Source organism: Thunnus thynnus, chromosome 5, assembly GCF_963924715.1.
Source record: "Thunnus thynnus chromosome 5, fThuThy2.1, whole genome shotgun sequence".
NCBI lineage: Eukaryota > Metazoa > Chordata > Actinopteri > Scombriformes > Scombridae > Thunnus > Thunnus thynnus.
This window is the reverse complement of record NC_089521.1, coordinates 21,782,843-21,809,435: the sequence shown is the minus strand read 5'-3', so window position 1 is coordinate 21,809,435 and position 26,593 is coordinate 21,782,843. Positions and strand designations below refer to the sequence as shown.

The window sequence follows — 26,593 nt, the reverse complement described above, 5'->3', positions numbered from 1 at the left end:
TTTGGGCTGTTCCAATTTCGTAAGTCCCAGGCAGTGATCCAAGTGTCCCTCAGCCCATCTTTTGGTTATATTCTCATTTTCTTTTTTTCTTTTCATATTTTATACTAATCCCAGTTTTGTCACTGCTTTTGTTTTTTATTTGGATTGCTGTGAAATGAAGAGACAATTGCCAAGTAGAGCAAGAATTAAGTTAACAAAAGCCAAACATACACTGCTCTGGTGTCGCCCGTCATGCATATGAGCAAAATGGCTATTTCAGAGAAGGAGGTTTGCTTGTGGTGGAGTCCAAACTCAAATGCCCTCCGCTGGTTTTCATTATCAAAATAAGTTGCATCTGGTCCCATTGAGCAAAGAATCTGTTTCCACTTCTTCTGTATCTTCTGCATTGAGATATTTACCACATTGTTTGTCAGCACACTAAACAGCTTCATGAGTCTCAAACTGGCAGGAGGGTCAAGGTGAGGGCATATTATTGACAGATACTCCCAATAACAGGCAGCATGAGAGGTAGAGGATATTTCTCTCTGTGACTTTGTGATGACCATTGCTATGATGTTCTTTGCTACAGAATCTGACTTCGACAAATATACAGAACCTACTGCTTTATGGTATTTTAGCAAGATTTAAATGAGGCTTAGAAATGGTTACCAGATGTGTTCTTAACACATGTTTAAGTGGCTGGTTTGACTTATAGGATAACAGTGGCTGCATATTTCTACATGCAATGTCTTGTGGAAAATATAACACAGGACAGCATATGTTTTAGTACAAAATACCATGGATTCTCACTGGATACTTGTTTCAGGTGTTGCAATCACTTATTATGCTGCAAGTGTTATCATACTGCCATACTGTGGTAAACTGTACCTCTGTTTACAGTAAATAGGATTAGGCTGAGCAACATGTGTAGGTTGAGGAACAATTCAATGCTTCAGTATTTTTGTTTTCATAAAAAATATTTCACTATTTTTAAAGGACTACAAATCTGGTGTGTTGTCTTCTATGCATAAGTCATGTTTTAGCTGGGGAAAACATCCTGAGGGAAGACTCTATGCAAACTTCCTCTTTGTGCAGGCAGCCTGGCTCTTTATCTCCGTTCCTCTCTGTGAGCTGTGAGCTGTGAGCTGCGTGATTCTCAAGCTTTACTGGGCTTTAGGATTTAACGGCGATGGAAATGGTTATCATACGGCCGTTCGTCAGCTCGCAGGGCTGTGGGGGGGGGGGGGATCGGTGAACAAACTGGTGAGAATTTAACAGCCCCAGCCCCCTCTGTGTTTGTAGTAATGAACTCTTACCTTGGCTTGGAAGGCTGCACTGCTGGTATCCTTGCTGTGTTTTTGTAACCCTCACTAAAAAATCCTTGCTCTTAATTGTGTCCCACGGGCCCGAGCTCTCAGTATTCACAGCCTTTCCTGTCCCTCGTACTGATCCTCCCCCTCCTCCAACCTTAGCCCCATCATCCCAATTCGACAGGTCTTTCCTCTTTAATCGCCCAACTTCAAAGCGATGTTGTGATGCCCCCCAGGCCCCTGGCTCCTCAGAGACAGGGGGCCTAGCCTTGGGTGAAAGTTTGGTGGTGGTATATGAGGCAGTTAGTTAAGTAAGACAGGTATGGGTTAAAGAAAATAACAACAAGTAGTTGGTTAGTTTGGTTGCTGTTCTTCATCATGGTGTCACCAGGGAGAAGTTGCTGTTGTGTAATTATAGCAGGTTACAGATGTTTGAAAGGGTCTGTGTAAGACACTCACCGGTCTTTGATGAGGCCATCTTTTTAGAGGTGAAAGATACGGGCTGCTGCCTTCAAGAACCTGCTACAAAGAGAAGAGGCCTGGCTAATGTTTGCCTCTGACTTACCAAAGAGGTGGACACAGTGTCAGCTTTCATCAGCATCAAACCAGTACCCACCGAACACATTTTCAGGGGCTGCATTCTTATCAGGTTTCCATTTAGTCCAAAACGATTAACACTGAGAAAACAGAAGACTGCTTAATGAGTTCAGTTTGCATCTTTTAGCTGAAATAATTGTGTACTCCAAATGACAGAATACACTTGCCCGTCGTGTAACCCCCAGAGCAGCTAATGTAAAAGGAAGAACAAAGAAAACAGTGGGTTAGCTGTGTCCAGAGATAGAGGAGAGTGAGTGATTAGTTGTGTGATGCCCTCTGATCAGAGCGCGGATTGTTTCTCCATCGTGGTGGTTTATCTTTATCTTTGGTGGTTGACTTACACCATTAGATCAATAAATCCAGATGGGGTACAGCGATAATTCTGTCTCAGCACTGCCCTCATTAGAGCGGACGTTCAGGAGATATATGGCTGCTGGCAATTGCCCTCTTTTTTCATATCTATAATATTAGAGCATGATGTATATGGACTCTGTCAGAAGTTGGCTGGAGATGTCTGCAGAGAGCTGACATCCACAGCTGTAGATTTTTCCTTTCATTTAGTGTGTTTATGAAGGTTTCCCCATAGGTCATTATTTCCACGTTTGGAGTCGTTTCTAAAGCTCTGAGGTTCAGTCTTGTCAACATTGGTGAGAAACTGAGTTCAAGCCCAGCTGTGAGGTGTAGATGGAAGAATTGTCACTTCCTCCCTCGTTTTACTATCCACTTCCTGTCTCCAGAGGAAGAGTTGCTGGCCGAAGTCCTTGCTGTTCTTTGACCTCTAACAGTATTATCAAGGTTGCCAGCCTGACTGACAGGATGAGGTGTCTTATGGAGGTGAAAAGAAAGCACAAATGACATGTCCCCAGACAATAGCGCAAACACAGTAAAGGCTGAAGTATGTTCAAAGTCAAGTCAATTTTTACAACCCAATATCACACAAATCACAAATTTTACTCAAGTTACTTTAATTTATATTAATATAATCAATTATAAATACGGATTACACATTACTCCTTGTAAAAGTAATTACATTACTTTACTCATTACTCAGCAGCAAAAGCAACATGTTATATTACTTGTTACTTTACTTTTGTTACTCTGTCAAAGTTGCCTTTAAACAACTCAAAATCCTCTACAGCCAAATGTTACATCTTTTGTATTTCACACATGTAGAAATAGAAAATGAGACATTTGTGGTTTAAAAAGCAGTGAGGATACAATTTAGAAGGATTTATTGACCATCCAACAGCTAGTGCTAGCATAGCCCTGGTGACTGCACACAGCACTCCAGTCCTGACCTCAGCTGCACGATTCACACACTCTGAACCAAAACTATTAGCAAGCCGGCTAAGAATTCACAATATTTATATAAGACAACTTTGGAATTATTTCGAGTCGTGTTTGTCCTCCTCCAGAACAGTCTGTCGGCTGAATGCAGAGACCTACTGATGTCAACCCCCTCCTTTAATACCAGTAAGACAGCAAGAACGCCAACCCCTAAGTGTAAAAGTAATGGAGTGTTACTGGGATTAGTAACTAAAATGTAATAACTGAATTTCAAATACATACTTACTGTAAAGTGTTTACTGCCTAACACCGATCCTTAGACCCTCCATCTCTATCCTTAGTAGAAATAAACTACTTTGTGCAATGTGTTGTACGACTGTGTCTGTAAGCAAAAGTATTAATAGCTGTTGTGAAGAGCCACACTTGGAGGCAGGTTGAAAAGCAAGAGGGGCAAGAATCTTATAAATGGGGATGTCACATTAACATTTACCACTTTAAGACACTCTCTTAAGACTGTGGACATGCTTGTCAGATTGTTGTTTTGGGAAATTGTTGAATGCAACCCCTGCAGGCTCACACAGGTGTGGCAGATAGGGGTTTCAGATGCTGCTTGACAACAACAAGCACTTTGTTTGAAGCATACTGTCCCCTTAATTCCTGTTATTCCTTCATGACTACTACAGTTTCATCTGCTATCTATTGTGACTACAAGGGATAGCTACATACTGTATGTCCTAATTTATAACGTGCTACTGTCTCACACACAAGATAGATGTTGGTGATGCAATAATATTGTCAGAGCTTGAAATACCAGCAGAGGCTAATCAATTAGTCGCTGCCTTGATGTTTAAATTGCTCGCAGTGCTCGTGAGCTTAAATGTCAATGACTAGTTGGCGAGAGAGATTTATTTAAAAGGAAAGCTATTGAGCGGATGTAGATGAAACCTTTTCTCTAGTGTTGAGTCTCTCCCCGCTTTGTCGGACCCTCAGTGGCCTGGCCTTTCTAGTCTCCCTCGAGGGTTCGTTCTATTGTTGTGCTTTCTCAGCCGTCTGCGCTGATCTCTCATCTCACCCCCATAACCGATTCAATGAGGCTCTGCAATCCTATTGGTGCTCCACTTTCCCGTGAAAAGGTTTCCATGGAAACCAAAAAATAATGCAGACCCTCACCACTGTTGCTCTCCACCAGCTAATAGCTCTCTAAACAGGGGTTCAGGAGAGACTACCTCTGCAACAGGCATTCAGGATATAATTTGACCACTCTTTTGCTCAGAGCTAAATTACAGACATGATAATGTATTATGCACCTACCTGCTGCTGTTGTAAGAGACTTGAAAGTAAATGGAAAGGGATTACTATGTTGTATTGCTTGGGTTGTATGTTAGCTTAGCCGTATGATAAATATTTTATAAATGAGTCTTTTAAACAAGCGCTACATCCTTTGGCTCCCCATGAGTGTGTAGCCACTGTGGAGATGTTATTGATTCCCTGAGCATATTCTTTGTAATGTCTGAATTCAAGTGATAAGGGAGTGTATCATTCCAGTGCATCTCCCCACTTCTCAGATTTGTCCGTTTCCTCACTCAGGCTCTGATTGCCTTTCCTAGATGCAATCAGAGCTCCTGTATTCTGTATGGGGGATGGTGTGTTGCTGCCACTGTCGGTTGGGTTCTGCGTCCTGGTGAATCTGATGTCGGCTGGCAATATGGTGTGTCGGCGGGATGATGTGGCTGGCTCTATCAGCCAGAATACTCCTGGGATATTCTCCATCCCCAGCCCCTGTCAGGATGAGAATACCCTGCCTGTATTTCAGCATCTAATGTGGCAAGAGCTGCATGCTGTTCATGCATCCGTAGGCAGCTCTCGCCATATTTGATGCTGTAGTTGTCAGTGCCAGTGCTTTGAAACCAGCTCCAAAGTATTGTCAGTCAAAACTGTGCTGCTGACTATTTTTGCATGTTGAGGCTGGAATACCAGCAGTTTAATTGGCTCTCATAGCTATATCGTTATTTTCAGCTGGGAGACACTTGTGGCAAAGCAGTTTAGAAACAGGGAAAAGTTTAAAGCATTTATGCTCATTAGACACACTTGGTTGGAGACGAATCGTACATTGACAGTTAAAGTCAGCAACGTGTGGTAAGAAAGGTATTCTGCTTTCAGTGAATAATGCATGAGTTCAGATGCTCATCAAGGTCACATCAGAAGCTGTGTGAGGAGACTGTAGTGTGTTGGATCTTCTAATAAAGGGTAATTAAGCAAGTGAGAAGGTACACAGATTCTAATACCTGAAGGCAGATATTAAAATTTTACCTTCCCAGAACACAGACCTGGGCTGCTACTATTAAAGGCAGTACATTTCTTACTCTGTCCCTGTTAATTTTGCCTTCTAGCTGAGAAGTGAAATATTCACACAGATAAAACACTGTTGCAGTCTTGGATTAGTTCACTGCCGGGAGCGAGTGCTTCATACATAATAAATGCAAACTCGGTCATTTTAAGTGTCCTAGAATTTTATTTTCTGTGTTTTTTCAAGCTCCCAGACTTATTCTGCTTAAATGAATTACACACACTGGGAAAAATGTGCCACTTTTCTGTCACCTTGCTGGAGTCTCACTGTTTATTCATCTCATTAGCTCAGTGTTGACCTCTGCTTCTTTCTTTGTGCTTCTGTCCAACAGCCCATGAAAACAGGAGAGGAGCGAAAACCAAGAGAAGTCATCAACTTCACCTGAACAAAGACACAAGCAGATACACATGGTATGGTAGCATTTTATCTATAAATGAAGCACACATTGCCTTAAAAATAAAAACACAACTTTTATTAAATGTTTCACATGTTCCATAAATGAAACATATTTCTGCCCTTATCTCTTCTAAAGCATCTGTAATGTGGGGGTGTTGCCATGAGTGATTTTCACCAAATCCAGCAGTGATCCCACTCCAGCATACACATGTTAAATCAGTGAGAGAAACAGTAGAAAGAGCTTGTTGACAGAGTCCTTTCAGTAAGATGCTGACAGCACAGGCGAAAAGCCATTGTTACCATCAACAGGAGGCGCGGTGCTGGCGAGAGTCAGTGTGTGAAGCTGCTCCTGAGAACAGGCAGACAAGTGCTTTTGTCCCTCACCATCACAGCAGGCCAGCACTGGTCTTTGTTAGCCTCAGATTTGCATTGGCATTTGTAACATTAGTATTCCAAGCACGGCTGAGCAGCAGACGTGTATAGATTGAGAGGTTAAAGGGGAGTTTAGACCCAGACACATCAGCTGTAATCAGTCATAGCATATAACCATAAAAGCAACCAACCACACAAACAAACGGGTGTGCTACATGTTCAAGTGACATGTAAGATTATAACCAGACTCTTGAGCCTTTTTCAGTTTTTCAAGTACTGGCTTAAAGGATCATTCTGGTTTGTTAGGATTTGGGTCTTATCTTCTGAGTTTTGGCCATCATTTCTATTGGTAATAATAAGATTTTACTCACCTACTGTAATGAATTACTAAGACCTAGGAACGCTGCAACATTACTGATTAGAGAGTTAACAAACATAGGTTAACAACTTATTTGAAGGAAAATGGCAAAGGCAAGGAACAGCAAGTTATTATCCACACTGCCAGGTGTAAACATCCATTACAGACTGATTTCCCGGTTCAACTAAGACCTTACTTACTGTAGTTGTGTGCACAGTTTTCCTCTGCAATGAAGGATTTGGGGTTCTTACTTTTAGTTTTACCGACAAAGAAAGTGGTTTAGGCTGCGTTCAGACTGAAATCTTCCCTGCGTTAAAACAATGCAAGGGGCTACTTTGGTGGGGGCGTGTTGTTTAGGGTACTAGTGAGACAATGAAATACAATCCAGGAAGTCAAGTTGGAGCTACAACATGCATTTAAAGGCTCATCAGATGCCAAAACTTACAGGCATGATTTTAGTACTCTGGAAAGTTATCACGGCAGCAACTGTTCTATCTTTTATCATGTCGATGGCGAGGTAAACAGCCGAAATACAGCATTCACATAACAAAGTAGTCTAATCTGTCAGGAATGTGCGCTTGCATGTATGTGATTGGCCAACGTACCACCTTGCTGGATGATGTGTTGCGTTGCAGTAAAACTGGAGCTCGGTTCAACTTTTTTGCTGTACCACCAACTCACGTTGTTTTGCCGAGCCTTCTACGTTGGCACCCTTGCTTCGTCAACGCACTGTCACCCCTGAAATGAATGAAAGGGCTGCGTTTTTTCACACAGGGTCATGTCGGTCTGAGTGCCGCCGTCCTGAAGATAATCTGTCTTAACGGTTGGCTTGTTCACAACATGTCTGATTGTCTGGTCGAGTAAGTTACAGTGTAGCAAAATCACTGTGTTCCCAGATCTCAGCAATTACTTAATTTACAATGAAACAGTGTTATCATAATTGGTATAAATGATGGCCGAGTCTACAAAAATAAAATCCAAGTTGTAATTAACTGAAATTAAGCACTACTGAATCACAGAGTGTGACAGTCACAGAGTCACATTAATAACCACATACAGTATACAGTGCTTCCGTTGCAGCCCCTGGTAGAGCTTGATTAAAGAAACATGAATTCTTCTACAGTGTTCATGCAAAGGCATTAACACACTTTTTAGTTTATTTCTATGAATGTGTTAGTTGCAATGGGGCCTCATATATATATGTTGGTATCTCTTTCATCTGAGGCACCCACAAAAACACAAACATTTACATGCTTTATCCTCAAGGCTTTGTTTTGATCTCTGCATTGCGCTCGAAACCCCAGCCTGTAACACAAATTAGGTTACTCTGTTCTTTTTGCTGTTTTGCTCATCTCTCGTTGAACTTTAGCTGTGTGTGTGTGTGTGTTTGTGTGTGAAGGTTCAGACATGCGTGTGTGCTGCACAGACTCAAAAGTGATATAACAGCTTTTAGACCTTCTACACTGGGGAGCTAGCTGTATTCAAACTACCATATGGCCTTGCAACAGGGTGTGAGTGATCGCTCATTAGACAAATGGCTGGCCAAGCTGTCCCCTTGTTGTAAAGTGCTCGGCCCTGCTCCCCTTTGTTTTCTAACAGGAACTAGTGCTAAGTGGAGATGCCAAACACTGCTCTCCAGACAAAGGCCACTCTCACCCCATATCCGGGTTGCCGTGGAGACAAGCGCACTTATTGGAAGGCTGGAAAGATTCCAACATGTGCTAAAAACAAACCAAACAGATTTCAAAAAATTGTGTATTTGAGCCCACAGAAAATTCATTGCAGTGCATATACAGTAGCTATTTCTGCTCTACATCAGGACATGATGACATATGAGCACTTCTTTGTTAGAGTCAGTGTGTATTTCATGTTCCTGTGCATGTTTACACTCCCAAAAGTGTACTTTTGTGTTTAGTCCCCTGAGGCAGGAAGAGTTGTCTTTCCTTAAATCTCCCATTGTTTACTTCTGCCGAGGCCATCTGTGGTGTAGACTCCCCTTTATATGGAGACCAACCTCGACTTGAACAGTACATATATGTGCAGAGAGAACATCACCAACATTTTAATTGTCTCTTGCTTGAGGGTCAAACACTGGTCAAAGTAGAGTTGAGAGGTGAGTTGATTGGATTTTTCAAACTTCTGTCAAGAGAGGAGCTGACTGTAACCGTTTATATTGATTCCACTCCCCCTGACTATGATATAACAAGAATATTTTGGCCAACATCGCAGGAACTTGCTGAAAAAATAAAGAAAGAATATGGCAAGAAAGCAGACGTAGAAGCGCAGAGAAATAATTTCCCCTGTTGTCGTCACAGTAATAATTGAGCATTTACTTTTGAATTGAGTTATAAGTCATTTTTGTGGAAAGCCCCGACGGCAATGTGTCATCCTCCAAAGCACCCTGTGGGAAAAGCCCGAACTGAGTCCTAACAGGCAGCGGTGCAGAAGTGTTTATGTGTTCATTGTGTGCTGCTACCACATGCCTTCAATGCCAGACAACCAGTGGACAAGAGCTGGAGCTCCAGGGGATCAATGCATCATTGACCATGTGCCTGGGCCTGGTATTGATCCAGCACCACACAGCCAGTTTGTATCCACACTCAGCCAGATAGAGGTGCTGACACAATTAAGTGAGAATCTCTGCTTAATTGTGATCACACATACACTAGTGTTCAATAGAAGCCAAAATCTGCTCATCTCAATCACATGTCCTCTTCTCGAGTGAGACAAGAATCTATTAATGCCCTTCCCCCATACAATCTTTCTTATCTAAGGAGCTGTAGAATCGATTTCACTGTAGGAGTATGAGCAACTGTTAGCACTGAACTAACAGCTGGATGTTCGCCCAGTTGGGATGTAAAGAATGTGGCCCGCAGTGCTGTTGACAACACATGGTCAGTCTGTTTCTGACTGTGCATTTGTTCATTCTGGGAGTCTTCTCTAGTTAATCAGCCTGTTGTTCAGCAGTGTGTCAGCTGCCTGGTGAGAGGACTTCTGCCCTCGGGGATTCACACAATCTCATTTCCAAACTGAATGGGTCAGGAGAGCGCCACTCACAGGTTTAGATAAGAACTGGTTTAGATTCTCAGCACGTATTGGAACAATGGACTGAAATGATAAATGGCTTTTTGAGGCAGGGCGAATTCATCAGACTGTCTGCTTTTTGTGGTGAACTAGCAATGCCCATAATGTGCAGAAGCAGATAATGTTCACCAGTGCTATATGTGTACTGTGAAAAACTCATTATGCTAAGCTTGCCTGAGGGTAGAGTATTTGTATGTCTCCACCTGAGCCTCCAATCAGCATTAGGACCTTTGCTACGAGTTTGCCAGTTTCCCGAACTTCCTAACCCAGCTCAGTTTGTATACTCTGCTCTCTGTGTGAGCTACACCCACACACACTGTGTGCTGGGTTGCCTTTGAGTTACTTTTGTACACTTTCTCTCTGTCGTTGCTCCCTGTTGTCTGCAAGCTCTATGCCCTCTAAAGGAGCATACAGTGCTATAGCTGCTTAGCATTCAGTACACTTCAAAGCTCCTCAGTGTGACAGCACAGCCCAGGGCTCATTCTCTCCTAATTGGAGGTTCATTAAGGGACATCGTGCGCCTCAGGGGAGCCCTGCTCACTGCCAGAGGAGCCTGTCTTTATTCGGATTTTGGGGTGTTTACTTGCTGCGGCTGATTTAGGAAGTCATGGAGAAATATGAAAATTGGTTTTTAATTGAGATAAAGGGTGATGCGGCATGCGTGTGGTCCCTTAGTGTCATTGTCAGAGGTTATTAACTCACTCCAGAGAGAGGTTTAGAGTGGCATACAGTAGCTGGAAAAACACACCTGCTCCAGCTGCATCTGGGAGCCAGAGGACGATTTGCGTCGTCCCAGGGGTTCAATTACAGGTGATCATTTAAAGGGTCAATGACATTTAAGGAGGTCAAGCTTTAACCCTCATAATCTCAACAGGGTTTCAGTATTAATGATTATTTGTTATGCAGGCTCATGCTCAAGATGAAGTGAACTGGCTGGTTATCTGGGGGTTGGAGGATGGCGACAGTTAGTCGAGGAGCAGACACAGTGTCCTTGTCGTGCTGATCCATTTGTCCAGGGTGGTGGTTAGTGGAGCAGGGGAATATGGACTCACTTCATTAATCGTGCCGAAAGTGTCAACTTCAAGGAGAACCACCCAAGGGTGTGCTATTTATATATGGAGCACTCTCAATGTGGGTCTATGTCTTCCTTATCTTTTAATTACAGTGAGTTGACATGACCATCATGGTTGATTGTGTAGATGCCAGCCAGCTAGACCTCTGGTTTTCTGAGTTAAGCATGAAGGAAGGCCTGTAGCAATGTTTCAAAATTCTTTATCCTCATACCAAGAAGAATGTAGGTCAGATGGGTTTGCCCTCATTACAGAGCTCTGGCTTCTGTCGGTACTGTGAAGTTGATTTAGGATCAGTTCTCATTTATCCTCTATCAAACTCAACCATGCTGAGCTCCACAGCCCAGGCTGGCTGTGGATCAGTCTTCACCAAAAGTAAACAATGGGATCTTAGTTCCATGTGGCATTTCATGATGTCAGTAATCGGAGACGCTACAGACGTACTGTAGACAGAGTTGGCATTTACTGGATACCTCAGGGGCAAAGACTGCCACTTAGATTGTCAGATTGAGGACATACATACAGTATTTCCTGCGAACAAACACATTGTCTGCAATGATAGCAGTGAAGTATTCCATACTGCTGTGTGTCATGTTTGTTTATAATGGGTGTTTTTTTTTGCTTGTGTTTACAAACACAATGCCACACAGCTCTACATCTTGACACATTGCTAGCTTTGCAAAGCAACACACTTGATGAGGATCTGCCTTTAATCTGGTAGTAATTTGTCAGTGCTGCTGTAAGGCCTCAGCTCCTGGGGTGTGAACCACGTTTCCCTTGTCTACATGCAGAATATTCAGAGACTTAGTGGTCTGATCTCTACAGCTTGGCTGTGATCGATGAGGACCTGCGATCTCATGGGAGTCATGGGAAAGGCCAGTTTGTTTACTCTGCACTTTCTCCTGGGTTTCTGTGGCAGTTTGATTTACTGTGTACTATGCTGGTGTGCACCATAGGCTTGTTATTTGGACCCCAGCTAGTCCCATATAGCCCACTTCATTCTTAAGCAACCAATGCATTTTAATGCACAAAAGAAAATTGGCTCCAGATCTGACAGTTGGTTTGACCCTGAGATGGGAGCACAGAGCAAAAGGGTGAAGCTGGAAGAGAAATCAGACATTTTGTTTGGAGAATGAGATGTGAGCTGAGCCCTGAGAGTTTTTCCAGCCAACCCCCTTCCTCCCCCCACGCGTTCCGCCTCTTCATCCCCTGCTCCAATAAATACAGTTTGCACTCTTCACAGGGGCCCAGGGCTGACAGTGGAGAGCAGGAGGGATGGAAGAGGGCCCTTTCTGATGCTTTTTGTGTGAGACTCTAATGTATGTAAATCTCAATTAAGACCTCCTGTGCCCTCATTAGGCCTTTCAGGGGGCTTAGGAAAGGGAGGGGTTAATTAAAACCTATCTCAGGCAATGAGGCTGCTGGTTGCTCTCAGAGCTCCACTTGGAGGGTGATCAATACCTAAGCATATCATTATGATTTAGAGGAGGTGTTTAACCATAGCTCTAAATCAATTTCCCTGGTTCTGGAGAGGAAAAAGAGAAGAGGAAAAAATAATAAGCCCTCAGGCTGGTGAGGGGAGGAAATGTTCTCATTCTGTGTTCACTCGCTCCTACAACAGACAAAGGCTGCCTTCATATCTTTAGCATTGTTCAATTTTATTGTTACAGCAAGTTACACAGGCCTACAGTGAGACAAAAAAATCTTTCACTGGAGCTCACAGCACATTTAAATTAGGAGCAGAGTGAAAAACAAACCATTGCAAGCACAACACAATAAAAGTAAAACAGATATGGAGAAAAACGGAAAAAGATATGGGTTACAGCTTACTAATTCACACAATTGCCACAATTCTCTTCTGTGGGAAATAATTGCAGCAACCAGTGCTTATTTAGGATAGTGGCTTGTTGAGATTATGGTTTATTTCACTTGAAAACATGTTTTTCTGAGTTGATTGTGTGCAAGGTAGGAGTCAAAAGGGTCAAGCTGAATCACATTTGAGCGACAGCAGAGCCCCTTCAAAGACAGACAGGAGTCAAAGCTGGTGTCGATCGTAACCCAAACTTCACCGCTGCCTCGGAGAAGCAGAGATCACCCAGAGGAGTTGTCTGACAGCACATCAGGCAGTGGAAAGACTGCCTGAAGATTATGAGATTACATCTGATGGACGTGCTGCAAAGTACAGACAAAAGAATTGAAAGGAAGGCATTTAACTTTTTTTTTTTTTCAATTTAGAGGTGGCAGTGTGTTGTTGCCTAGTTGCGTAAAACCTATTTACAAATCCTCAGAGAAATTGTTTTTTAATCCGCTTGTTACCCAGCCTCAATCCTGGCTATCACTATGGGAGAGCAAATTAATAATCACAACTACAAAGCAAAGAGTGCCGGTTCATTTCTGCCAAATAATTAATTTTCTTCTTTCACTGAGACTGCAATTATAGCTGCCCCACAGATTGGTTCCATTTCAGTGTTTGCAGAATATATAGAGATGATTCCTTAGACAATTCCTGTTCTCCCTGAGGAGAAATTCTTGTTTGTTTGCAGCTTGTAGGTTAAACAAATGCTTCAGTGAAGGCTCTGTGGTGCATCAGATATATATATATATATATAGGTGTGTGGGGTCATGGATGCTGAGACACCCATGTTGTCTCCTAATGCAAGAGAGGCATTCTTCATTAACCTGGAGTGCTTCCAGGACAGGCCCTCATCAGGGAAAGTGTGTTTGTGTCAGATAGAGGGTTGGCTGATGGCAGCACAGGGCTCCTGCCTCTCATTACATTAAGAAGAAGAAGTAGCTCCATAGTAAAGGCCATACGTTGTCGGTTAACGTGCATGGAGCCCCCAGTCAGGACTCATATCCTTAAAATGTTCTTAGACTCTGAGATAGACAGCGCCTTTAGTCACACTGAACCCAGGGACCCCATCTGTCCAAAGATAGGAAGTGCTGATAGGAAATCAGGCCATCTGACTGTGAAAGCACATTTTAAAATTACATAAGTTGTCACAGTGTGTGGAGAGATGCGTTCTGTCAGGTCGGGTTGACATTGTGTAGCCCAAACTTGTAGTTACTTAAGGATTTCTGAGAAACTGTAGCTGGTAGTAAACTGTAGTGGCTGCTTGAGGGGATAATATAAGGATTTTCTGCTGAAATTGGACCAAATGAGCTGACAGGCCTGTGTGTGTATTGTATGTTTGACTGGCAGAACTCATTAAATATATGAGCAGGTTTTTGCAGAGTATTATTTTCTTGGCAGTTTCATTTGAATGCCCATCCAGAGTGCAGGAGAGTGGGAATACTGTGAGCACTTGGCAGGATTAATTAAGTGGCACGTTTTATGTTGTGTGTTTTATGTTGTTTACTCTCAGGGGCAGGGAGAGGCTTCAGCACGGGGGACGACCATGGAGGGTGACTGTCTCAGCTGCATCAAGTACCTCATGTTTGTCTTCAATTTCCTCATCTTTGTAAGTATTTTTCATCTCTCTATCTCAAAGTCACTTAATCTGGCTAGCTCTGAAGTTAGTGTCAGTCTAATGATTTAAGATGGGCTGCCCCCTGCCCGACTGACTAATGGAGCCACATTTGCATTTCATTAGACGGAGGCAATCTTGATTCTATCAAATTCTCTTTTGATTAGATTTTAGTGTGCTGACACACATCTGAGGCACACAGTGCCATGTGGAGTTTGTGACTGGCACCTGAGTTTATCAGTCTTGATCAGACAATCAAGGGTAATCCTGTTAGTCTGAGCCTGTAACGGGGGGGGAGGGGTCAGAGTAAGAAGGTTTGCCTCTTTTCCTGCTTTATTAAGCGCAACCAAACCATTTAGAGACTCTACTCAGACGTGGTTGTTCAAGGATGGGGTAATAATGCAACCAGCAGAGCAAACAATGAACTTGGCTTTTAGCATCACTCAATAACAACTGTTTTTTTACTGCCATCTTTTTGTGTTTTTCTACGGCTGTCTCACACTCATGTAACACAACAGCATTTCTCAAACCCAATGAGCTTTTGAAATGGCTACTATCCCATACCACAACCTCTACCTCTGAGCTGATGTGGCGTTCATTTGCACCAGCCCAGGTCTCTCCTTGTGACAGGAAGAAGGGGATTGTAGTTGAAGTGTATAAGGCTCAGATCTCTTCCCCCCTACCTCAATACCTTCTTTTCTTAATCACATGAGTCACCACACGGTGGCTACAGATAGGGTTTTAGTGAAAGGGAGGATGGGAGAGGATGGAGGCTGCAGTGCGGTGCATTTCTTTGGCAGGTTGGGGGGTTAGTTGAAGCAGGGTAGATATCTCCACCCACCCACCCCCACTAAGGCATTATGGCTCTGTAGATATGCAGCCTTTTAATCTCTCCCTCAACTTTAACCCCAACCTCTCAGAGATTTGCATTACCAGCATGTTGTCCTGGAAAAAAAGCACAAATTTATTTTCCATTATATGACATCTTGTTGAATGTTTCGTATGCCACCAAGGACACTGCGCTATCCTCTGAGTTCCCATTAATTTTTCAAATGCAGGCAGATTCTGTTTTGTTTAACAAGTGTCCTCTTTCCTTTTCCGTCAGTTGGGGGGTTCTTTCCTCCTAGGAGTGGGAGTATGGGTACTGGTGGACCCCACAGGGTTCAGGGAAATTGTAGCAGCCAACCCCCTGCTATTCACTGGTGTCTACATCATCCTGGGCATGGGAGGCATGCTCTTCCTTCTGGGCTTCCTGGGATGCTGTGGAGCCATCCGCGAAAACAAGTGTCTGCTCCTCTTCGTAAGTCGTCTGACAAATTATAAATGTAGTTCTGTTACTGATCTTGTTTGTGTGCATGTATGTTGATTATTCTGACTGTCAGTTTTTTGGACACTCATGCTTGAAACAGACAGCCAAAAGAGCAAAATGCCCTCCTATTTGCTTTGAGCCTCCGGCTTCATGCATAGTTAATGCTGAGTGAAGCAGACACAGCCAAAATGTGATTTTTAGTGACTGATGTGCACTTTTTCTGACACTCGTTCACCTTGTCCAACTCCGTCTCACACTTTGCTTTTTTCCTTTTGTCTTATTGCAGTTCTTCATGCTCATCCTCCTCATCTTCTTAGCAGAGCTGGCTGCTGCCATCCTCGCCTTCATATTCCGGGAGCATGTAAGTCGCTACAGTATTTACTCCATCTTTGATCACCAGTATGCAGTGAACAAACAGATATTATCCCTGTGGTAACACTCACCTATGCTCTTGCTGGCTCTCATTTTAGCTGACCAGAGAGTACTTCACCAAGGAGCTGAAGAGACATTATCAAGGCTACAACAACACTGATGTGTTCACCTCCACATGGAATGCCATCATGACTACAGTAAGGCCACAGCACACATGGCAAAGAGCTTTTACCAACTCCTTGCATCCACCAACTGTCTGTAGAAGCAGGAAGGTTTCAGCCTGGCATCAGGGAGCTATATTTTATGGATAAAATCTTAGACATTTGGGTCAATATTCATGCTGGATTGGTGCACGCACACAGTGGACCACAGGCCAGTGCACAAATAAGCACTTAGCAATAAGGACTTCTTCTCCTACTCTCTCCTCTCCTCCCTGCAGTTTGACTGCTGTGGGGTGAACAGCCCAGAGGATTTTAAGGACAGCCTGTTCAGGATGATCAATCAAAATCATATGGTGCCAGAAGCCTGCTGCCAGCGTGCCAGTCAGACCGGGGAGTTGGCCGATATCAGCCAGGAGCAGTGCTTATCGGGCAGTATGATGTTCCGCAATAACAAGGTAACTTCTGACATGTACTGTGTCAACTTCTCCCTCACTCTCCCACTTTCTCCCTCCTTCCAAACCACCTCCAGGCTTAATTAGAGCAGAAGACAGTTGAGGGGTGACATCCAGGGACTAGCTGACTCCTCCATGGCTGATTAGTGCTTTTCCATGTTTTTGGTGTCATGGGAGGCCATCTTACTCTAGTAGTATAGCGTGGAGACACCACTGAGGTGAAGGTGTATACATTTATAGTATGTATGTATCAGAGCTTGTGTGTGCATGTGTGCGTAATGTTCAGCGGTAATTTTGAGCTTGTGTGGAGCATACCTGTGTGCAAAAACAGATGATTATAAGTATTTGAGTTTATGAAAATGATGTGCTTCACAGTTACACACACATGCACATGTGTGTGTAAAGAAAGCCTTGGAGTGAAATGTAATTACAGTGAAAGCTGATAGGAATGTGGTTTTTACTGTTCTCTCCACCTGTTGTTTTTCATGCCTCTAGAACAATGCGAGATGCCCACAATGTGTCTCTCCCTGTTCATTCACACAAAGAGCCCTCATTAAAAGGCAGTGAGGCAGGAAGCCCTGCCTCCCGCTCATTCAGCCAGGCCTTTGTTGAAAGCCTCACTCGATTAAAGCTGTGATGTTACTTTAATTGTCTCTGTAATTCTGCACATTTATAGCCTATTGATTCTCTGCTGAGTGTTACATCTTTGTGTGTCCACAGGGCTGCTACTCTGCAGTAGTTGATTACTTTGAACTGTACATCTATGTGGCTGGAGCGCTGGCCATTGTGGTGCTGACCATCGAGGTATGATGACATTTTTCATTTTAGTCAAATCCTCAAATATGCAGCATTTTATTTGCTACTCAAGTGATGTGAATGTTCGTTCTAGAAATGTGCAATTATGCATCAAGCTGCAGATATTTGTGTAGTGAAATGTGAAAGTCAGGCAAGATCTTTGTATGGCAAGATCTCCATCTAGTGGTGAGACTTGGTATTACAGAAACACTGCCCTGTAAAACTGTCGGTATTTGTAACACTTGAGTGGTATGTTGCAACTGTTTAACTATGTTTGTTACTATGTTATAATTATGTTGATGAAATCATCATGAATATTTCTATGTTTTAAAAATGTCTTTCTTTTTCCTTTCCTCAGCTCTTTGCTATGGTCTTTGCAATGTGTCTCTTCAGGGGGATCCAGTAGAGCTGCTCCATCTGTGAACTTTACAAAAAAAAAGGGAATTCAGGAGAAAAGAACAAAATGAACACTTGATGTAAATTTGTTGATCTCTTTTTCTATTGGCTAATTGGTAGAAAAACTAACTCTCAAACGCTTGTACTTCACAGCTGGACTTTTGAGGTACTGGGTGGCAAAAAAAAACAACAAACACACATACATACACACAAACCATAGAAAAAGTGGGAGATCAGAAACAAAACTGATGTAAAAAAGATTTGTGTGTAAGGTGGAAACACTAATTTGTGGACCAGGTCTAGCACAGACTGGGTGTAAAGTGGACCGGGCATGAGGACCAGGTGATGCCTGAGCAGAAGGCACTGCACTGACTTTTGGATGAAGAATATTTATATTAAGTAAAGTTGGCTTAACTGTAAAAAATGTGTTTTATGTACACTTTGGCTGTTACCCTTTCATACTGTATACTGTAACACACTCCCTCCTTCCACATGCCTTTTTACAGCCACTCTTCTTTAATGCTGTATTATATAAGCTCTGTGTGTGTGTGTGTGTGTGTGTGTGTGTGTGTGTGTGTGTGTGTACATACTGGATGCTCTTTTTGAATGTGTATGAACTAGTTTGTGAGCATGTGAGCTCATTCGTGGCTCTTCATGACCCCTCCCAAGCTTGAAAGCCAACCTCTGATCCTTTTTTCTATTTGTATGGTGATGTTTATTGCAGTAGTGAGTCATATGTGGTTTTAGGTGGTGAAATGTATGTGTATGCATTTGTATTAGATTCTTGAAAAGTCAATGACATAAATGGCATTCTAAATGACTGTCCTTGTGTTTTTCTTCAACTGGTTGCATCATTTAATGTAATTTTTATAAAAAAAGAATTAACTTTTGTTTGTAAAGTTCTACCAATACGTCTATCCAGCCTGGTTAACTAAGAACATCAACATTTTCATTAAATATTTACAGTTACAGTTTCATAAGAAAGCCTTGCTTAATGTACTGAGAAGTTGATAGTTGATTTTTTCCATCAGGCTCCATCATAAAATACATGTTTTACTTAGAACGCAATCTCAAGATATTTGTCAGAAATGACAGTAATACATTTTCTGCTGCAGCCTTGTTAGCTGGATGATTGGCCTCTTTTAATAAATCATTTGTCTTTGCTACACCTTTTTGGCATTTGAACATATTGAAACATAAAGGATTGTCTCATTTGCTGTTGCATCAAAGCATAATAAAATGCTCTTGGTGTCATTGTGATTGTGACATTGATTTCACCTCACATGCATTAGTGTATTGATTTTTTTATTCCTGGAAGAAACTCCATGAAAAGTGTGAACATGCAAAAAGAATAAATAAGGTTTGGATTCAATGATGCCTGTGGAGATGGAGCCACTGCAGCAGCAAATGGCAATAGAATACAGCAAAAAGTGAAGCAAATAAGGAATATTAAACATTACAATTACATCATTAGAAAAACACTGATAAAAGTAAAATATAAATAACACTATTTGTGCAATTCATGTGAACAGTAGTATTGCAAAATGACATGAAAATAGACAATCATCTATAACAGCTTATGTGGAAATTATAATAACAAAGGGATATTAGAGCTCCTATACACCAATGGCAGACTCACACAGGTGTTTTCACTTATTTTCCATGATTAAATATGGATACTTCCCATACTAATGATAGGCCTTTTTCAAGGAAGATATTTTGACACGTAACAGTAGGAAAAGCACAGGTGTAAATGTTAAAAGTAATGATGCCTATATTCCATTTAGCTACTTTGGTTTCAGGGCCCTGGTATTGTGTATATTGGCTCACTGTCAATGCTTACTGGGACACTTGAATAGAACAGAGCCATTGTTAATGTTGTATATGTATAATAGTAACTCATGTCCATTTCCTGCTTTGACAAGTCAAAATTCCTGCTATGAGAGAGTCCTACTGTTTTGTTGCACCAGTGTGGGGCAGTTCGTTATCATTTTGATTAGCTCTGCCAGACTTCAACCTTCAGATCTAAGCTTTCAAAATAGCTGAAAACACCTGTGTAGGTGTTGCAGAATATAATAGAATGTAGAAACACTTTACAAAGTAGATAATATGCCCTATATTTGCCTTAATTGAGTATGCTTTCACAAAATACAGACTGTGACTATGGGGAGAAAGAGCTCCAGCACTTTTCCCTTCTGCAGGAAAATGTGCACCTGTAGAAAGAATTGAATAGTTACGATGACATTTTGACAAGTGAGGAAATAGCAAAAAAGAAATACAGGCTTTAGTCCCTGTAGTTTGTAAAAATGTTCACTCCCATAGCATCATCTTTCTTGTGAACAGGTGAGTGATTGTCAGTTGGCAGCAGGTGTTGCTGATTGCTCTTGTGTCAGAAATAGCCTGAGGTTAGGGTGCCTACATTTTTGCCTAAAATAAGTCTTTATATACCCACTTCACATTATCAAAGTTGTTGTATATGTTGTATATATAAAGTGTTATGGCTAATGCCAATATTCAGATTCTGTAGACATGGAGCAACATTAGCATTCGTTTGGAGTCGTGTCTCTGGCCATCTAATGAATGTAAGTCAAACATGCAGCACGCTGCTTTATGTTCTGTTTTGAGTTCAATCAATCAATCAATCAATTTTTATTTATATGGCACCAAATCACAACAAAAGTCATCTCAGGGCACTTTTCACATAGAGCAGGTCTAGACCGTACTCTTTAATTTACAGAGACCCAACAATTCCCCCATGAGCAAGCACTTGGCGACAGCGGTAAGGAAAAACTCCCCTTTAACGGGTAGAAACCTCAAGCAGAACCCTGCTCTTGGTTCATGGTCGTTGGCTTGCTAACAACGGGTTGGAGTAAATGTACGAAGTGCTGATGTCACAATGGGGCTGGGTGTTCAACAGATAAAGTAGCAAGAAGTTAATTTCAAAAAGTTGACATAAAATCTATCCAGTGAATTCTGTGATCTCCTGATATGTGGATGTAGATAACTCTACATCTCTTTTGTGGACATGCTGATGAAACATCTCTCCATTTATTCTTTTAGTATAAATTAACAATGACATTTTGGTCTGATTTAAATTCTCATGTTTTCAACACCACTATTGGTACTAGTGTATTTTTTCAGTGTACTTGTTTTGTGCCTCATGTAAAATGTAGGCCACAATTTTTTTGTTGCTGAATCAAGTTTTGTATTAAAAACAAAACATCTACTTCGCAATAGCTTAATCTTAGCTTTCTGTTGCATGTGGCTGTCTACCAGGGGTTGGCCAGAGCTTCTCAAGTTTTCAAGTTATACAGAGCCTGTCATCAGCCAAAACAATGAGCTAAAAGGCTAAAATGCTCCATGTAGCTGTGAGATTTTTGCATGTTAAGAAACCCTTTGCACACTACACTAAGTCATTTCATTTCATGTTGATAAAAATGATGGTTTTATAAACCAGTGTTACTTGTTCATCTTGACTGAAATGTTGGCATCGTGGTCTGTTGTTAGTAAATATTGACAGATGGAGTTAATGCTCATAATAGCTGCATCACAGCAACTACAATCAGCAATCATTGATTATGATTCTCAGCAATGAGGTTTGTGAAGCAGATAAAATGATACTGCAGTGCTAAATTAGTCTATCAATCAAGTAGACATAAAGATAAACACCAACAATTTTGATCATCAATGAATCCTTTAATTCATTCATCAAGAAAAAAATGCCAAACATTCCCAGATTTCAGCTGCTTTTTCCTGTTTTATACAATTATAAATTTAATATTTTGGGGTTTGGGACTGTTGGTTGAACCAAACATACAATTTTGAGCCACCATCTTGGGATCTGCAAGATTGTGATGGGAATTTTTCACTTTTTTCTGACATTTTATACATTAAATGAGTAATCCATTATCTTAAAAAAACAGGTTAATTGATAATGAGTTGCATCTTTAACTGTCTGTGTTATTAAGGGACTGATATTTAAATTGGGAGGGCTGCCTGAATTCCTTCATTGGGATCTAATGTGCAGCTCTATCAGCTCCAGTAATGTGCAACATCACTTCCACCAGCCTCTGTTGACACTGCAGACATTAGAGCATCCATTCTTCGGCAAAGAGCTCCCTCATCAGGCTGAAGATTGAGCTGAAAATGTGCCGGAAAACCTGCTGACTGGAACTGTTTGTTCTCACCACAGTTTGCTGCTTTGCCTCTGTGAAGCCTCCCGGCTGTCTTCTTAGTTCAGAGAGACAGATGAAAAGTGGTACTATTGGACCAGCCTGTTGTGCTGGGGAGGTGAACATATTTGGACTGAGGTTCCCCCAGTCGAGCCTGTTGAAAAACAGGTGTTACTTGTTCCCTCTTTCCTGGTTGCCCTTCATCGCTTGTCCTGGCTGCATAGAAGTAGTGATTTTTGCCATCTTTCTCCACACCTCCCTCACACTGTTCTGTCAGAGCCTGTTGGAGCTTGTTTTCTCTCATCTCTTTGTAGTTGCTTTTTGCATCTTTAATTTTATTCAGCTCTCTCTGTGGCTGGTTTCTCAAAGGCACACTTTGAGTCTGGCCTAGATCTAACAAATACAAAGTCTCAGATATACATCTAAGCTCAAAAGTTGAACAAAGCTGTCTAGTTTTTGACTATATCAAATATTTCTAAGTTGCTATGCATTCTGGGAAAATTAAGACTTTGGTTTCCAGCTGATAAATTGAGAAATAGCAGAAAAGAATTTAAAGGGATTACTAGGTCTGTAATAAGTCTTTCCTTTCCCTTTGTTTGATACATAACATTGTGGGTAAACCACACACTGAGCTGTTTTTGTGTTTTTTAGGCAGCAGGTGCTTGGTTGTTGCAATGGAAACAATGCTATTATTTCTGAGGTGGCTTGGTGTATGAATGGCTGACATTGTAGGCTTTCAATTAAATGTTATTTTTGTGGAGCTGTCAAACTCACATTAGACTGTTGTAAGAACAAAACAAAATGCCTTTTTCACTCTACAGATGACAGACTAATCTTTGTGAAACCAGACCTTTGCAAGTGTCATTTTACCATCATTTTAAGGGTGCATTTTGGTGCTCCAGCTATTATTCTGGTACAGGAAAATCTTTTATGACATCTCATTCAGTGAAAATAAAGTGCAGGATGCTCAGTGTTTCTTTTACAGTCATATTATTTTGTATTGTATGGCAGTGACAGTTATGTTTAAATGTTTTTTTAGGTATTAAATCTATAAACCTAGATTATCCTTGCAGTAGTTCACCCATAAAATAACAGAACTGTACTTTCAAAGTAGATCCATCAACACTGTATCGTCATTAGATTTTATGGTAAGCATTATAAAACTGGACGATAAAACTATAAAAAAAACTTCTCAAACAATTTGCACAACAAAACACATGATTATAATTTTACAACCAGGCGTATTAAGAAATGCACTTTAAGACTTTGGAAATGTATGAATACTTGTTAAGCTCAAGGTGAGCCGAACAACAGCCAGCTGACTTCTTTTAGTTTGCCTGCCTCATTACCAAATACTGGAGCTCATTACAGTCACAGCAAATAAAATGTGCAGCTCTATTGCGTGTGCCATATACCGTATGCCATGCCATGGGCAATAAAGAATGGTCAAAAAACAGCTGAACAAACTGAATCATAAATATACAAAATTCCTGCACAGCATCTAACAAAACAAGATATACTTTTGAGCTGTTCAGACACTTTATTATAAATTTTAAAACAAACTTGACATTATATATGATATATATTACTTCTTATAACTTTGTTGCTTTAAATGTTAACCTTATTGTAGTATGTAAGAATCTCTGCCAGATGTCTAAAATAATAGAAATATTAAATGATAGATGATAAATTCAGCCCAGGTTGCATATCTGTGTTTGGTGGCCGGTGCTGAATGTAAGAATGTAAGTTATATAATTCATCACATGAGGGCAGTAGTATTCCTACTACCACTCCTCCATTCACTGCTTGTAAATTTAAATGTATATTTTCCTCTTAGCATTACCAAGAAGGGACCTTTGTATAGAGATTGTGACATAAACATGTGGAAGTACTGTATAGGAATACTGTATGTTGCTGGTGTGTTTTCAGATCATTTTAAAAACGAACATTGTTAAGCACATTTTAGTTTTCTTTTTCGATTAAAAATTAGAAGTTAACATTGCTGCTTGCCACTTGTACTGTAATGTACTGTAACACTCTGTATGCAAATGTTACATGGTGCTCTTTCACTGACTTTGCAAATATATACACTGTATATATACAGTATATAAATACATATACAGCGGCTCTCAAGAGGGCTGAATTTTTTTGCTTACAAATTCAAGAGTTGACTGAAGCAAATTTGACATGACTATAAGGCTGGGCCCTCAAATTAAAACAGCGTGTCTTTGGTATTTTAGGCACATTTTGTGTTTGACCTGCTGATCAGAAAGTAAGCACCAGTAGCAGTCAGTGTGTCAGTGTGCCCCCCCCCCCAACACCCCCTCTTCCCTCCCATTTGAAGTGTCTGCTTTGGTTCAGGTCAAGATCTTACTGAGAATTTAACAGCTGCTAAGTGTTACTGGTGGTCAGCACGAGCAGCTCCTGATCCCGGCGGTTTACTCTCTCCAGCATGCTCAGGTCACATCACATGTGAGTGGTATTAACACAGGCCTGAGGTGTGCAACCCTCCTGGTGGCATCATAACAGACAATATAGTGTAACAGCTGTTTAGTAATACTGCTGTCATTGCTTCTTCCTCTGGGAGCATGAAACTTGAATCAAGTTTAAACTGGTGATATCAAACTGAAAGCAGCTGAATTTCAAAATCTGGCAAAAATCAACTTGATGCAAATGTTGTGTGTGGACGTACTGAGCTGACTTTGTTTGTTATATATTTATATATATCATACACATTAAAGACCATTTTCACTTTACTGAACAAATAATTTATTCTGCTTTGAATTTGCGATATGAACTGACAACCTGTGGTGAAACTCCTTTCAGAGCGTCTTTGATTATGTCAGCATTTTCCATCTTAATTGTGGCCACCAGAGCATCCTCGCAAACGCTTTTGGATCTTCTCTATAGTAACAAATCTTAACAGAAGAACAAACACAGAACATACAGCACATTCAAGAACGTTTTTTTGGTTCTCAGTATCTTACCAGCTAACGGGGTGGAATTTCTAGTCTTCCGACTGCCGTTAGAGAAGCTTGTGTAAAAGACCTTAAAATAATGTTTGATTTTTTTTTTTTTAGTTTGGGGTCATTACGAAGGATTGATGTTGAAGTATTTACCTCTTTGCTCTACTTCAGTCTTGCACCACTACATCTCTTCTTTCCTCATAAAAATTCCTACCAGGAAAATGGGAGAAGAGAGCGAAGGATGGGGAGGAGGAGGGGCAGCGGGGCTCCGTGTTCAGTTTGTTTTAGCCCCCTGTTTGGAGAGGAAACTTTCATTGCTTGATGATTTATGAGTGGTTAGACTCCCAAGGGAATTAGAGGGTCCCTTTTCCTGCATGTAATAACCCACCCTCTAACATAAAACTTGCGTTTCTCCTTTGTGTTGTGTTTATCCAGTGTGAAAGGTGTTAGGTCCGGTGGGGAGTTGAAGGGCCCGGAGAAGCCCCTGAGGACCGTTCAACAAAAACCATACCAGGGCAGACAATTCACATCTGCTGCGATGAGACCACAAAACCCATCGTGAAAATGTGAGAATCTGCAAAAAACACTCAACAACACAGTTTGATACACAGGACATGCAGTAAGCCAAATAATGCTGCAGCGCAGTGGATGCAAGCCTTGTTCTTGTGGTATAGAACGACTGAATTGTCCCATGTGCTACTGAATCCCACAGTACCAGTGGCCTTGGACTCGACCGGGCAGCCTTTATGACGCACAGTGTGGTGCCCACGACCCAGCATGAAACAGGAAGTGAGCTGGGAAGCCAGGAAATTAGTCTGTTGGGATGCGTCGTTTCTCAGGCCGAGCATCACCACTGTCTTGAGAGATCTCTTGTTCTGTGTGACTCACTTGCGGAGCATGTGTTTTTAGTCCACAGGACTTGGGTTTAGCTGATGACTACAAATAGATGGCCCCAGCTATCCCGTGTGAGAAGACCGCAAAGTGCTCTATGGTTACAAAGAAGTAATGTTTAGCGGCCAGCCATCAGCCGAATGATAGTGACTGTATGATCTCACTTCATTTTTTCTCATTAGTTATCTCTTTGTTTTGCAGAGTTTTCACTTTCTCTGTTCTCTCTATGTTTCTGTGGTTTCTGTGCCACAAAGTTTCCTCACAGCTGGAGGCTAATGCAGTGCTTAGCTCCTCGTTGCACACCAGATTTTCTCACCCTGTGGCCTTCGCTGTCGAGTCTTCATTCGGCCTGTCAATCAGGTCCGGAGTGACCCTGTGCACATGAGTCCACAAGAGGTCAACTGTTGTGTATTTCTGACCTTTGAGCTCTGCAGCAGGAGGGCCTCTGGTGCAAATGCACTGAACAAGGCTGGACTTGAGTGCACAATAAATCAGAAGGATGCTTCACCGCCCCCATATTCACAAGATTCATAATTGGAAGCATATTGCCGAGAGGAAAGACAAAATGCTGCTCCGGAGTAAAGAGGTTGAGGGGGTTAAAAACACAACCTGATAACGAACTTGACGGGTGTTAAGACGGAAACGGTGAACAGGCTGCCGATTTTAGTATGTTGACTCCTAAATTTTAAGGTGCTGTACACAGGCAGAAAAAAAGCTAGAGGAATCAAAAGGGTGAGTCATTTCATTGCTACAGCATGTCAGCTGATAGTTGAAGCATGTTTTTATCAGTCATATTATTTATTTGCTACCAT

The 26,593-nt window shown here is 41.6% G+C and overlaps 1 protein-coding gene and 1 long non-coding RNA gene across 6 annotated transcripts in view; both read left to right on the top strand.

Annotated features, from left to right (window-relative positions):
- tspan18b (tetraspanin 18b) overlaps positions 1–18,573 on the top strand; it is a 32,268-nt gene extending 13,695 nt beyond the window's left edge. For both annotated transcript variants that reach the window (XM_067590124.1, XM_067590122.1), the window contains exons 2-9: positions 5,852–5,930; positions 14,166–14,261; positions 15,373–15,567; positions 15,863–15,937; positions 16,047–16,145; positions 16,388–16,564; positions 17,282–17,365; positions 17,715–18,573. In XM_067590124.1, the coding sequence (XP_067446225.1) occupies positions 5,928–5,930; positions 14,166–14,261; positions 15,373–15,567; positions 15,863–15,937; positions 16,047–16,145; positions 16,388–16,564; positions 17,282–17,365; positions 17,715–17,762 (777 nt within the window). In that variant the 5' untranslated portion in view covers positions 5,852–5,927 and the 3' untranslated portion in view covers positions 17,763–18,573. The remainder of the gene's footprint in view (positions 1–5,851; positions 5,931–14,165; positions 14,262–15,372; positions 15,568–15,862; positions 15,938–16,046; positions 16,146–16,387; positions 16,565–17,281; positions 17,366–17,714) is intronic.
- A 1,550-nt stretch (positions 18,574–20,123) lies between these two features.
- The window catches only part of LOC137183227 (uncharacterized), a 54,899-nt gene continuing 48,429 nt past the window's right edge, over positions 20,124–26,593 (top strand). For all 4 annotated transcript variants that reach the window (XR_010928429.1, XR_010928431.1, XR_010928430.1 and 1 more), the window contains exons 1-2: positions 20,124–20,334; positions 25,326–25,456. This is a non-coding gene — a long non-coding RNA (uncharacterized lncRNA). The remainder of the gene's footprint in view (positions 20,335–25,325; positions 25,457–26,593) is intronic.